Here is a 14517-nt window from a genome sequence, read left to right as displayed (position 1 = left end):
GACTTCTATTATAATGAAACTAATTTTAATGCACTCATAACGTATGTGTATTCTTGAGTGAGCATGATATCATGAATTATTTTTTTAAATAACTTACTATTAACCTTGATTTGCACAGTTTGACCTCATGCTTAGTCATTAAAAATTTGTTCATAAAAGATCAATGAAAAGGGCTACAATGAGTTAGTGTGAAAGCCGTCTTGTTCAGAGTCCAGTTTGACTCAGTACATTATTTGCAAAATTCAATACTAAGTTGGTTTGACTACTGTGTTGCATCATTGTTTATATAGGAAAGTTTGTTTAAGAAGATTGGTTCATGTTATCTATGCTCATCTTGCATATGTATATCGTTATGATCAATCAAGATTAATTTAATTTTGAGTGATGCATTCGAATTGATTATAATATGCTTTTGATGATTTGATTGATCTATGTATGACTTATTTCGTTTGATTATTATATTCTATGTCTTGAATATATTTTGTGAAAAAACCCCTAGACACACGTACGTATCTAACCTTTAGGTAATGATATCGTTCGTTCGTTTAAGTAAAAGTCTGAAGAAATATTAAGAACGAAAGCAGAGATGAACGCCAAGATTTTAACGTGGAAAAACCCAAAACGGGAAAAAAACCACGGATCCAAACTCGAATCAAAACCAATCACTATGATAGTAGTAGTTACAAGACTGACTCACAAAATAACCCGTCGATCCAAATGACTTTGTTCCTCTCAGTCTTGATTGCTAGAACCCACCATTCACTGCTTTTCGTGATTGAAGTCCAATCTCAGTAGCCCTCGAGATTGCTCTTTCGTCTAGATAGCCCTTAAGACGAAAGATTAAATTCTTGTAGATGAGTAGAACCTTGTTCGTTGAAGAACCGATGTAGCCTCAAGAAGTTTCCTTCAATAATGCTTCTTTAACCACCCTAGAGATAGGGTTTCACAATCCTTATATATGATATTCAAGATAGAGCCAAATTCGAGTCTTATCCGTACTCATGATCTTCAAGATAGAGCCAAATCCGAGTCTTATCCGTACTCACGAAAGTACAAGATTTTCAAACTTCGTTGGTATGACTTGATCTCATGAACTTTGCTTTAATAATTTTGCAATTCTTCGAACTAGAGATTTTCTAGACTTATGTAAAGCTCATGTACATGTAAAAAGTACACTTAGAATATTTTGTACACAATTGCGAACAATTAAAAAACCTAACAATCTCCCACTTTGGCAATTTGTGACAAAACAACTAGATTACAAGATATTACAAAGAATTCAAAATGAGCATTCAACAAGTCTAGAAGATTTCGCACTTCAATCCCTGCAAATAATAAAAATATACCAATCTAAGATCAAGTGAAAATAACTTGAAATGAATAACAATCCAAACACAAGTTATCAAGCAAGCATAAGTTCAAAAGTAGTTAAGCAAAGTTATTATGCAGTAAACATAAACCAATAAACTCTAATAAACTCCCCCTATGCCAACACTCCCCTACACCAGTAAACTCCTAAACTTTAAACTCATGTCTAAACTCATCACATACCACACAGTACACACTCTCCCCCTTTTTGACACAAATGCCAAAGACTAGGAACTCGGAGGGAACTAACGATGAGGAATCGTCAACATGGAGTCGAGGTAGGTGACGGAGGCAGCCTTGGTTTCTTAGTAACTGTAGCTTTTTTTAGGTATTCTAGAGAAGGAAAAAAGTCGCAAGATTCAACATATGCCCAAAGAATACAAAAAAATAACAAGAAATCCAAAAATTCTAGTAACCATGAAGACCCTAAATAAAATCCATCTTCTACTTAAAAATGCTAAGTTATCACGTTCGAACTCAAAAATCTGCGTTCGAACACCCCCAATTCAGAAAAATCAGAAATAACCACGGGCCGTTCACAGATAACAGGTCGAGTGCCAAAATAATGTTTGTATTGCCCTGCAGCCGTTGATGTAGAAAACGTTGAAGCCCCCCCCCCCCCCATTTTTTTTAAAATAGATTCAAGACATAGAGTATGATAATCAAATGAAATAAGTCATACACAGATCAATCAAATCATCAAAAGCATATTATAATCAAGTCTAATGTATCACTCAAAATTATATTAATCTTAATTGATCATAATAATATGAAAAAATAAATCCCTAGACACATGTATGTATCTAACCTCTAGGCAATGATATTTCTCGTTCGCTTAAGTAAAAGTCGGAAGAATTATTAAAAACGAAAGTAGAGATGAACGCCAAGATTTTAACGTGGAAAAATCCAAAACGGGAAAAAACCACGGATCCAAACTCGGATCAAAACCAATCACTATAATATTAGCAGTTACAAGACTGACTCATAAAACACCCCGTCGATCCAAATGACTTTGTTTCTCTCAGTCTTGATGGCTAGAACCCACGATTCACTGCTTCTTGTGATTGAAGTCCAATCTCAGTAGCCCTCGAGATTGATCTTTCGTCTAGATCACCCTTAAGACGAAAGATTAAATTCTTGTAGATGAGTGGAACATTGTTAGTTGAAGAATCGATGTAGCCTCAAGAAGTCTCCTTCAATCATATTTCTTCAACTCACCTTGAGATAGGGTTTCACAATCCTTATATATGATCTTCAAGATAGAGACAAATCCGAGTCTTATCCGTACTCATGAACTTCAAGATAGAGCCAACTCCGAGTCTTATCCGTACTCATGATCTTCAAGATAGAGCCAAATCTGAATCTTATCCGTACTCATGAAAGTCCAATATTTTTAAACTTTGTTGGTGCGTTCGAACGGGCTCGAGTGCGTTCGAACGCGACAGCTTGAATTCTTCAGGTTGCGTTCGAACGCGTTTGTGAACGCGGCTCTCTGTCTGTGTGAATGCAGTGCCCGCGTTCGAACGTGTTTGTGAACGCGGCTCTCTGTCTGTGTGAACGCAGATTTCGCGTTCGAACTCGTTTGTGAACGCACCGCGTTCGAACGCGTTTGTGAACGCGGTGTGAACTCAACAACTTTTCTCCAATAACCTTGCAATTCTTCAGACCAGAGATATTCTAGACTTGTGTAAAGCTCATATACATGTAAAAAATACACTTAGAATATTTTGTACACAATTGCCAACAAATAAAAACCTAACATAATAAGTATATGCAAGTTGTGCATGGATAACATGAAACTATCTTCTTAAACAAACTTTCCTATTTAACCAATGATGCAACACAGTAGTCAAACCGACTTAGTATAGAAAATTTTGCACTTTTTGACTTATTCTCCATAACATAACAGAAATTTTTCCTGTTATATTTTTTTTACTGAAACATATAGGTGCAATGATTGCTTTCACACATGAGTAGGTAGCCCTTTTCTTATAGTATAAATCAAACAATGTGCAAAAAGAAATTCACATATATCATTTTTTTTGAATTTGCAAAGAATGTAGTAAGTCAAACTGGACTCTAAACAAGACGGCTTTCACACTAACTCATTGTAGCCTTTTTCATTGACATTTTATGAATAAATTTTTGATGACTAAGCATGAGGTCAAACTGTGCAAATCAAAGCTAATAGTGAGCTATTTAAAAAAATAATTCATGATATCATGCTCACTCAAGAATACACATACGTTATGAGTGCATTAAATTTGGTTTCATTATTATAGAAGTCGAGGGAGTGACAAAATCAAAATTGATACAATATACTACAAGATGACAAAATTAACTATAATAACTCATAATCAAGAGAAAAATCATATTTTTATGTCAAGAGTGTATTATTGAATCTAGGAGTGCATCAAATTTTTTATGACAAAAACTCTCGACAAATCTGAAACTAAAACCAAAAAAAATTTCACAGTAAAAGAAAACCTAGAAAAAACGAAAAGAAATAAAAAGAAACTCGCAAACTAAAAAGAACACAAATCCAAATAAAATCAGTGCAAAGCACAAATCCCTAAAGAAGTACCAAGATACTCAAATCTCTATAAATCCAAAGGTTTTGTGAATAAATCTCCCAGCTGTTTCTCTGTCTCAACATGTTCTAGTGCTATTGTTTTGTCTTCAACTAACTTGCGTATAAAATGATGTCGGATGTCTATATATTTTGTACGCTAGTGTTGAATAGGATTTTTCGATATATTAATAACACTCATGTTGTCACAATAAAGCAGCATAGTATCTTGTTCAATGCCGTAATATTTGACAATCTGTTTCATCCATAATAACTGAGAACAACAACTTCCTGCTGCAATATACTCGGCGTCCACAGTAGATAAAGATATCGAGTTTTGTTTCTTACTGTGCCAAGCAACCAGATTGTTTCCAATATAAAAGCATCCACCTGAAGTACTTTTTCTATCATCACATGAACCTGCCCAATCAGAATCCATGTATCTCGATATAATAGCATCCGAGTCATAAGTAAACCAGATACCTAAATCAACTGTGCCACTGACATATTTTATGATACGTTTCACACAGACCGACACTAAATGCAATGTCTGATCTACTAGCAGTTAAGTACAGAAGACTATCAATCATGCTCCTCTATAGTGTCTGATTAACACTTTTTCCTAAAGTGTCTTTTCCTAGTTTGGTAGTTGTACTCATAGGAGTTCTAGAATGTTTTGCATTGTTACATTTCAGATTATGTGAAGTTCTAATAACATAGCAATTATCAGATGTTCTAGATGCAAAACATATAACATTACCATCATGATCTAGAATAATACAATCATTTTTGGAGAATTTTACCTCATAACCTTCATCACAAAATTGACTAATGCTCAGTAGATTTGCTTTCAAGCCCTTAACATAAAGAATATTTTCGAGACTAGGAATCCCTGGAGTACTTACCTTTCCTTTATCTATTACCTTTGATCAATCACCATCTCCGAATGTCACAACTCCCCCTTCATATTTTTCAAGATTAGAAAACAAGGACTTGTTACTCGACATATGTCTTGAACAGCCACTATCTAAATACCACAAGTCAGAATTTAAAGTTTTCAATGCAGTATGTACAATATAACATTTCAAGTCACTTTTCTTGACCCATATGGCTTTTGTTTTCATCCTATAAATGAAAGCACTTCTAGGTTTTTGCAAAAATTTGCAATGCAGTCGAATATGCCCTAGAATGTCGCAATGAAAGCATGTTGGAACAAACCTTTTTTCTACTCACCTTTTGTCGAGTAGTATGACTAAAGTTTACCTTTGTTGCCGTTGAATAGTTACCAATTTGTTGATTGAATTTCAGTTAGAGACATTTATCCAGGATTGTTTTGAAAATGCAGTTGATGACCTCAGGTTTTCTTCCTTTTGTATACCTGTAGAAACAAAGACAGTTTTATTATTATTTGAATTACCAGTGTATCCAATACCATACCTGTCTTTTCCAGAAATCTGAGCTTTTAATATCTCGTCAAGTTTGTTCTTCCCTTTAAGAAATGTCACTTCCTTTTGCAATCGCTCTAGTTCAATTTCATTAGCCTTCATCTTATTTTTTGAATTGTCAAGTTGTTCAGAAAGGTCTTTAACACATTCAAGTTCCAATTTGTACTTCTCCTCAAATTGATTTATTTCTAGTTCAATTACCTTGAGTCATTGAAGTAGTATAAGATTGTTTTTCTTGAGTTTAAACGACTCTAGGTACAAGTCATTATTTGCCTTTTGAATTTCAGATTCATCTTCCTCAGCTGGTAACATATCCTGATCATCTGAACTATAGGTATCAACAACAGGGTTAGTATTAAGTAGAGAAGAGGCAAAAGCTATAAAGTTTTCTTCATCTTTTTCAGAATCATCATCAGATTCATCTGTGTCATCCCTAGTAACTTTCATAGCTTTACCGTTCCTCTTAAGATGATTAGGGCATTCTTGTGCAATATGTCCAAAACCAGAACATTCAAAACATCGAACTTTATTCTCATAATTCTTAATTTTTAGTTTGACATTGTTGTTGCTCACACTTGTATTCGAACTCACGGAATTCTTCTTTTTCACAAAGGTTTTACTTTTCTCAAGTTTTTCAGTATTCAACTTGTTTAGCTTTCGAAAGAATTTATTGAACTTTTTGATAAACATTATTAACATCTCAACATCTAAATCACCTTCATCATCAGACTCCTTTAAATTTTGTTCAATTGTGGATAGGGCCATCCCTTTGGACTTCCTCGGTTTTGAAAGACTGGATTCTAATGTTTGTAGATTTCTTACCAATCTTAGGGACAATTCTGTTTTCAGGAATTTTCTCTCCTAGGTTGAAACTAGAGTTGATTATATCACTCAGCTTTGCATAGAACTTATCAAATGTCTCATTCTCCTCCATACGTAGGGTTTCAAAACTAGTAGTCAACCTCTGAAGTTTCGAAAGTTTTACAGCCATAGTTTCTTCATGAGTTGTTTCTAAGATCATTTAGGCTTCTTTTGCTATTTCACAAGTAGAAATTCTTCTAAATTCTTCCGAGAAAACACAACTAAAAATTACATTTATTGTTTTGCTATTCCAACCAACTTTTTCATAATCTGTCTTATCCCATGACTCAATCGATTTCTCAATGAACTCATCATTCACCATGTACATTGGTGGACTCCAACCGTTCACAATGGCCATCCATACTCGCTCATCTATAGACTTCAAATAAGCTCTCATCCTAGCTTTCCAATATCCATAATTTGATCCATCTAGAATAGGAGGTCTAATAGATGCGGTTCCATCTCTATGAAAATCCATGCTTATCTGATCTCTCTCAAAGAGTGAGAGAACCTGCTCTGATACCAATTGAAAAAACTCCTAGACACACGTATGTATCTAACCTTTAGGCAATGATATCGTTCGTTCGCTTAAGTAAAAGTTGGAAGAAATATTAAAAACAAAAGTAGAGATGAACGCCAAGATTTTAACGTGGAAAACCCAAACGGGAAAAAAAAACTAAGGATCCAAACTCGGATCAAAACCAATCACTAGAATATTAGCAGTTACAAGACTGACTCACAAAACAACCCGTCGATCCAAATGACTTTGTTCCTCTCAGTCTTGATCGCTAGAACCCACGATTCACTGCTTCTTGTGATTGAAGTCCAATTTTAGTAGCCCTCGAGATTGATCTTTCGTCTAGATAGCCCTTAAGATGAAAGATTAAATTCTTGTAGATGAGTAGATACTTGTTCGTTGAAGAACCGATGTAGCCTCAAGAAGTCTCCTTCAATAATGCTTTTTTAACCACCCTAGAGATAGGGTTTCACAATCCTTATATATGATATTCAAGATAGAGCCAAATCCGAGTCTTATCCATACTCACGAAAGTCCAAGATTTTCAAACTTCGTTTGTATGACTTGATCTCATCAACTTTGCTTCAATAATTTTGCAATTCTTCGAACTAGAGATTTTCTAGACTTGTGTAAAGCTCATATACATGTAAAAAATACATTGAGAATATTTTGTACATAATTGCCAATAATTAAAAAACCTAACATTTTGAAATTCTAGAAGTGCATCTCCAAAAAGATTTTTGATTTGTTTTAGTTTAAAATAAAAAAAGGGGCGTTCGAACGCAGATTTTTGAGTTCGAACGCAATGATTGGCGCATTCGAACGCGCAGACTAGTGCGTTCGAACGCACTCGAGGGTTCTTTAAATATTGCGTCCGAACCCAAGGGTTTCATCTTCCATTTTCCTAACCCTAAAAACCCTTCATTTTCCCCTTCTCAAATCTTCGAGATCTTGGTATTTTTCATTGAATTTTTCACTTCAAATCCTTTTAGAGGGTAGTTCTCCTCCAGATCTAGCATCTTTCGGCCGAATCTTTGAGTTTTTCTTCACTTTTGCAAGGTATGATCATCAATCATTTTCCTATTTTTTTATTCAATAAAGTTGCTTGATCTTGATTGATTTTGTGCATTTTCACGTTTTGATCATGTTAATGTTAACACCTTGATGTTTCTTGTGAGATTGAACGTGATATCTTTGAGTTTTCAAGAGAAAGATGGGTTTTATTTAGGGCTTTCATGGTTTCTAAATTTTTTTGGAATTCTTGCTATTTTTTTGTTTGTTTTGGGCATGGATTGAATCTTGCAACTTGTTTCTTTCTCAAGAATGCCTAAAAAAGCGACAGTAACCAAGAAACCAAGGCCGTCTTCGTCACCGTCTTCGGCTCCAAAATTTTCTTCATCAACGGCTGCCGGGCGCTACAAACATAATTTTGGAACTCGTCTTGTTATCTGTGAAAGACCCGTGGTTATTTTTGATTTTTCTGAATTAGGGATTGAACAGATCTTTACTGAGCGTGGATGGTTATCTGTGTGTCGGATGAGCGGGACTGCTTATGTGGAAGTTGTTCGGGAATTTTTTAGTAATGCCACAGTTTGAGATCGCTGTATACGTTCTACTGTTCGTGGTGTGTCTGTATACTTGGACTCAGATGTTATTCGTGCTGAACTTTGTCTTCCTGATAGTGAGTTCCAGTATCCAACGTCTACTCCACTTTCTGATGTCAATGAATATGCTGGTACTGTACTGATCAAAGGGGAACGTTGGAAGGGAAACATGATGCCGCATGCGAAGCTGACATCGGTGGCTCGCATGCTTCACCTTTTTTGTCTGTACAATGTCACCCCCAAGACTCGACATTCCAGTATTAGTCTGGATCGTGCATTCCTTCTTCATGCGATGTTATCTGGAGTCTCTATTGATTTGGCTGCCGTGATTTATGATTCGATTCTTACAGCTGCATAGAAAGAAGCACCTCATGAGGGGTTACCGTTTGGCATCTTTATTACAAATTTGTGCACTCAGAGTGGGGTGCGTGTGGATGTTTCGGAACCTTCCCTTATTTCGCAAAAACCGTTGGATCGGATTACTCTTAAGTGGAGTCAAGCTCACGACCAGTCGTCTCCTCTCAAGCCATCCTCTTCCGCCATTGGTCGTTCATCGCACCTCGATAGTTTTGATGATAGCTCTGACGATGACTCATCTCACACTGAGGGGGAGTTACCATAGTACTCTGACCGTTTCGATCAGCTTAGTACTCAAGTGTAGGATCTCTATTCGAAAGTGAATGTACAAGCTGAGCAAGCTCGTCAGGGGACTGTACTTGACTCTGTGTTGACAATTCTTCATCGTCAGTTTCCTCCGAGTTCCTAGTCTTTGGCATTTGTGTCAAAAAGGGGGAGAGTGTCTAGGTGTCTAGGTGTGTAAGGGGAGTATGGGAATAGGGGGAGTTTATTAGAGTCTTTAGAGTCTTTATAACCTTGCTTATAACTTTGCTTGGAATACTTGGAGTAATTGTGAACTTTGTTTGCTTAAGTACTTTTGAACTTATGCTTCATTGATAACTTGTGTTTGGATTGTTTATTCATTTCAAGTTATTTTCACTTGATCATGGATTGGTATATGTTTCTTTTCAGGGATTGATGTTCTTTGTTTTAAAAGATCTGACGTAACATCCTGTGTAGTGACTATTTATTTCCCATCTATGTACCTTTAGTTTGCAGTGCTTATGAAATTGGAAATACTTGCTATGTTTCATCTTCATACTGCAAATGTGTGCTTCTTAATTGCTCAGTTTGAAGTCTTTGTAATATCTTGTAACCTAGGTGTTTTGTCAAAAATTGCCAAAGGGGGAGATTGTTAGGTTTTTATTTGTTGGCAATTGTGTACAAAATATTCTAAGTGTATTTTTCATGTATATAAGCTTTACACAAGTCTAAAATATCTCTGGTTTGAAGAATTGCAAGTTTATTGGAGAAAAGCTGTTGAGTTCACACCGCATTCACAAACGCGTTCGAACTCGGGTACTGCATTCACACAGATAGAGAGCCGCGTTCACAAACGCGTTCGAACGCGGGTATCGCATTCACACAGACTAAGAGCTGCGTTCACAAACGCGTTCGAATGCGGGTATTGCGTTCACACAGACCGAGAGCTGCGTTCACAAACGCGTTCGAACGCAATCTGAAGAATTCAAGCTGTCACGTTCGAACACACTTGGGCCCGTTCGAACGCACATGAGATTAAGTCAGGCCGTTCGAACGCACTCGGGCCACGTTCGGACGCACCTATGAAGTTTGCAATTTATTGGATTTTCGTGAGTATGGATAAGACTCGGATTTGGCTCTATCTTGAATATCATATATAAGGATTGTGAAACCCTATCTCTAGGGTAGTTGAAGAAGATTATTGAAGGAGACTTCTTGAGGCTACATCGGTTCTTCAACGAACAAGGTTCTACTCATCTATAGGAATTTAATCTTTCGTCTTAAGGGCTATCTAGACGAAAGATCAATCTCGAGGGCTACTAAGATTGGACTTCAATCACAAGAAGCAATGAATCATGGGTTCTAGCGATCAAGACTGAGAGGAACAAAGTCGTTTGGATCGATAGGTTGTTTTGTGAGTCAGTCTTGTAACTACTAATATTCTAGTGATTGGTTTTGATCCGAGTTTGGATCCGTGGTTTTTTTCCCGTTTGAGTTTTTCACGTTAAAATCTTGGCGTTCATCTCTACTTTCGTTTTTAATATTTCTTCCGACTTTTACTTAAGCGAACGAACGATATTATTGCCTAAAGGTTAGATACATATGTGTGTTTAGGAGTTTTTTCACTTATTGTATGGGCATATGATTTATCTCCAGAGATACTTTTAGCGTATGATAGGGTATGCTCTGAGCTTGTGGCATGATAAGTATCGAGTTTGGGGCTTGGTACCATAGTCCAGCATGATGAATGATATTCAGGGTTGAGATAGATGATTATGTTAGTGAGAGATATGTGGATTATGTCTAGCTCTGATACATACGATTATCTAGTGGTTGACATGCATCATGCATCATTATTGATGTGATTAGTACCATTGGATCATAATTGTTATACTGATATATTGTTATATTCGGTGATGTTATATTATAATTTCATCATGAGATATATTTTTGGTTGAGAATATAATATGCTCATTCATAAGAATTGATTTCATTTTATATATGTCATTGACGATACATATATATATATATGCTATATATGCTCATACATGGCATTATGTTTCTTTTTGATTCATATTATCTAGTACATGATTTACTCTCTGTTTGACTTCACTGATTCGGGGTAAGGTCTATTTACTGAGCTTTTAGCTCATGACTCTTTGTTTTCTGCTTTCTAAAAACCTAAGATATCGAGTGGAGCAAGATACTCCCTTAGAGGTCTTGCTAGTGGGTGAAGAGTAGAATGTGGTTAGTGTTATACGCTAGATGAGTTACCTTATCTAATGTATTAGTGGACATCCTCCAAAGTGTGTCTTTATCCTTGTCTTATATTCTAGCAGGTGACTTTGTACTTGTATAATTATGTATATACCACTGTTGTGTATATGTAGTTGTGAAAAGCTCTTGATGATGTGTTGTAGCCTGTGTGGGGCCCAAGTAGGGTTATCTGTATGCTGTTGATAGTTAGACTTGAGTATTTTTAGTTAGATGTTGTGGATAAAATTATGATGTTGATACAAGTTCATTTGATTGTCAGTAACTAACCAAATGGTTAGGTGCCATGCACGTGCCGTGTGGGCTCGTGCCATGCATGCGTTTAGGGTTTGGGTGTTACATTTTAGAGTGGTATCAGAGCCTATGTTTGTTAAGTATCTGGTAAATAATCAAGAGCTTTTGTACATTGTCACCTTGAGTCTAGGGAAGTATTCTGATCTTAGGGTCCTTCAAGAGATAAGTTTTAGAAGTTTACTTAATCACTAATCATTTGATGAATTTGACTATTTCCACAGAAAGATGTCGCCCCATCGCAGAGGTTCACAATCTAGGATGACCTCCACAGCTGAGGCCCCTACTGAGACCCTAGAAGTTCCTCAATTTGTAGAGGAGCATGATCCTATTTCGTGCCTCCTAGACAGTCAAGAAAGACTTATTGAGGAAATCCTTCGAAGCAGAGGAGCTGGCGTATGAGCAAAAAGTTTTGAGCCACCTCCTACAGCAGGCATCCTTAAATAAGTTTATGCAGTTAAACCCCCAAATTTATAGTGGAGGCGTTGATCCGCTGGAGGCCAGTGGATGGTTATCGGACATAGAGAAAATGATGGACACTCTAGGATGTAATGATTAGCAGAAGGTAGCCTTTGCTGCCTTTATGCTCAAAGGTGAGGTAGAACAATGGTGGAAAGCTATAGAGAGATTGATAAAATCAAGGATAGAGGATGTTGTCATAACTTGGGAGTTATTTCTTGATGTCTTTGATCAAAAACATTTTCCAGCCAAGAGGAAAGAAAAGATGGAAGAAGAATTTCTGAATTTACGTCAAGGTCCTATGATGGTGGCAGAATATGAGGTCAAATTTAATGCTTTAGCCTGTTTTTTGCCCCATCAAGTCCCAAATGAAGCAGCCAGAGGTCGACGTTTCAAGCATGGACTGAATTATGCTATACGTCAGAGCTTGGAGGCAGTAGGCCTCATCCCTTATGCTGATACAGTGGAGAGGGCTATGGCACTTGAGGGGTGATACGATCTCCATTTTGGGCCAAGGCTCGATCTATTCCAATTTTCAAATATGTACAGGATTTGACATGGAAATTTAGAATTAAATCCTGAAAAATTCTGTCATTGGATTGACTTGAGATTTTTATATGTTGTAGCCCTGGAAAAGAGCTTTCCAACAAATCATGTTTCAGGTGAATCGGAGGTTGGCATCACGAGATATCGTCCGATTAGTGGACAAACATCGAGGAGGCTGTCTTAGGATCCGTGGATGGAGGCATGAGATCCTAGATCATAGTGGATGCTAGTGGACCGACATTAATGGGGTGGCACCGGTGAATAAGTGGTAGTGGAAGGGTTATGGTTGATGGAAGGGTTAGGGTAAGTGTTGGATAGATTGGAAGAAGGGAAGGAGTTGGTCGCTCTTAAGGGACTAGAGTGATTGGCCAGTCGAGGAAGGTTAGAAGCGGCGTTGCCAGGGATCGAGAGAATAGGAGCGAAGAAGACGAAGAAGACAAAGCAAAAACTCAATTCATCAAAAATGACTCCATGGTTGCCATCCACATCATTTAGAGGCTAACCAAACAACTCAAAAATAACACTAAATAGTACATTTTTGCCAACCGCATTCGAACGCGCCTATTTCCCTCTTCTCTGGATTTGCGAACGCGATGCAGGCATTCGAACGCGTGTTTGAATGCACCTATTTCCCACTTCTCTAGATTTGCGAATGTGATGTAGGCGTTCGTAGCGTGTTCGAACGCCGCGTTCCAACGCACAATTTGCACTCTTAGGATTTGCGAAAGTGATGCTGGCGTTCACAATTGCGTTCGAACGCACTGCACCCGCCTTCAAACACGACAGACAAAAAACTTATTTTTTTAAGATTTAAACATTAAAACAAGAAACAAAGACACCCTTAAAGTGAATCCATACTCGAGACGACATCGGTGAAGTTCGAATCGTATCAATCCACCATGCTTCTGCAACCTTGTTCTCATGATTTGAAATTTGGGAAGTGATACATGATATCTAACTCTAGCTCCCAAGTAGACTCGTTAGTGGGCTTGCCTAGCCCCTCGATCAGCACTTCGGTCTGCAATCTAGATCCATGGCGTCTTCTCCTGCGGCCTAAGACTCGGACCGGTTTAGTTGGGCCATCTTCCTCCATTGGTTTGGGCAAGGCCAAACCCATCACATAGTTAGGCCCGATCTGGGTCTTCAATTCCGATACATGGAAAACCGGATGAATCCTGGTCCCCTCAAGTAGGTCCAATCGGTAAGCTACTGGACCAATTTGTTGTAGCACTCGGTAAGGACTATAGTACTTGTGGCCCAACTTCTGGTTTAAAATTGGCCTCAATTTAGATTGCCGGTACGGTTGAGCTCGAATAAACACAAATTGATCCACCTCAAACTCTCGCTCACGCCGGCCTTTGTTATGAGTCTGCTTCATGCAGTTTTGAGTTGTTGCTAGGTGCATCTTGAGCTATCTCAAGGTTTCATCTTGATTAGCAAGTTCCAAGTCAAGCTCGATCCTATCCGTCGCAGTGACTCCATTGTAGGCACGCAAGACAGAGGGAGTGCGCCCATAAACAGCCTCAAAGGAAGTCATGCCGATGCTAGAGTGATGAGCGGTATTATATGACCACTCGGCTCATGGAACGAATTTGACCCAATCCTTTGGTCGGTCCGCCACAAAGCATCGCAAGAATTGTTCTAGTCCATGATTCACCACCTCTGTTTGGCCATCCATCTTGGGGTGATAAGCTGAACTAAGGTTGATTTGAGTCCCTTGCAATCTGAAGAACTCGGACCAAAACTCACTGATAAAGATGCGATCCCGGTCTGACACGATCATCCTAGGCATCCCATGCAAGCATGCCGCTTCCCGAACAAAAATTTTAACAACCTTTTTGGCTAAAAACAGGTGCGTCAATGATATGAAATGAGCATATTTGCTTAGTCTATCCACCACAATGAACACCACTGATTGTCCTCGAACCTCCAGTAGCCCCTCGATGAAGTCCATGGAGATGTCCTTCTAAATACTCTTCAGTA

At 37.8% G+C, this 14517-nt stretch overlaps 1 protein-coding gene across 1 annotated transcript; it reads left to right on the top strand.

Moving 5' to 3' along the window:
• The first annotated feature begins 11757 nt into the window (after window positions 1-11757).
• LOC140775677 (uncharacterized) lies at window positions 11758-12481 on the top strand. The gene is made up of 2 exons (XM_073119080.1): window positions 11758-11925; window positions 12092-12481. Exons 1-2 carry the CDS (start codon window positions 11758-11760, stop codon window positions 12479-12481), a joined length of 558 nt encoding a protein of 185 aa, XP_072975181.1.
• The last annotated feature ends 2036 nt before the right edge of the window (window positions 12482-14517 follow it).

This window comes from Typha angustifolia, chromosome 14, assembly GCF_048772165.1.
Source record: "Typha angustifolia cultivar Huaian chromosome 14, ASM4877216v1, whole genome shotgun sequence".
Taxonomy (NCBI): domain Eukaryota; kingdom Viridiplantae; phylum Streptophyta; class Magnoliopsida; order Poales; family Typhaceae; genus Typha; species Typha angustifolia.
This window is presented reverse-complemented; position numbering and strand designations above follow the sequence as displayed.

Excerpts from the sequence above, each read along its gene's own strand:
- LOC140775677 (XM_073119080.1), top strand. The coding sequence starts at position 11,758 with ATGTCGCCCCATCGCAGAGGTTCACAATCTAGGATGACCTCCACAGCT. Across the intron at positions 11,926-12,091 it reads TTCGAAGCAGAGGAGCTGGC|AAGGTAGCCTTTGCTGCCTT; the intron begins GTATGAGCAAAA and ends AATGATTAGCAG.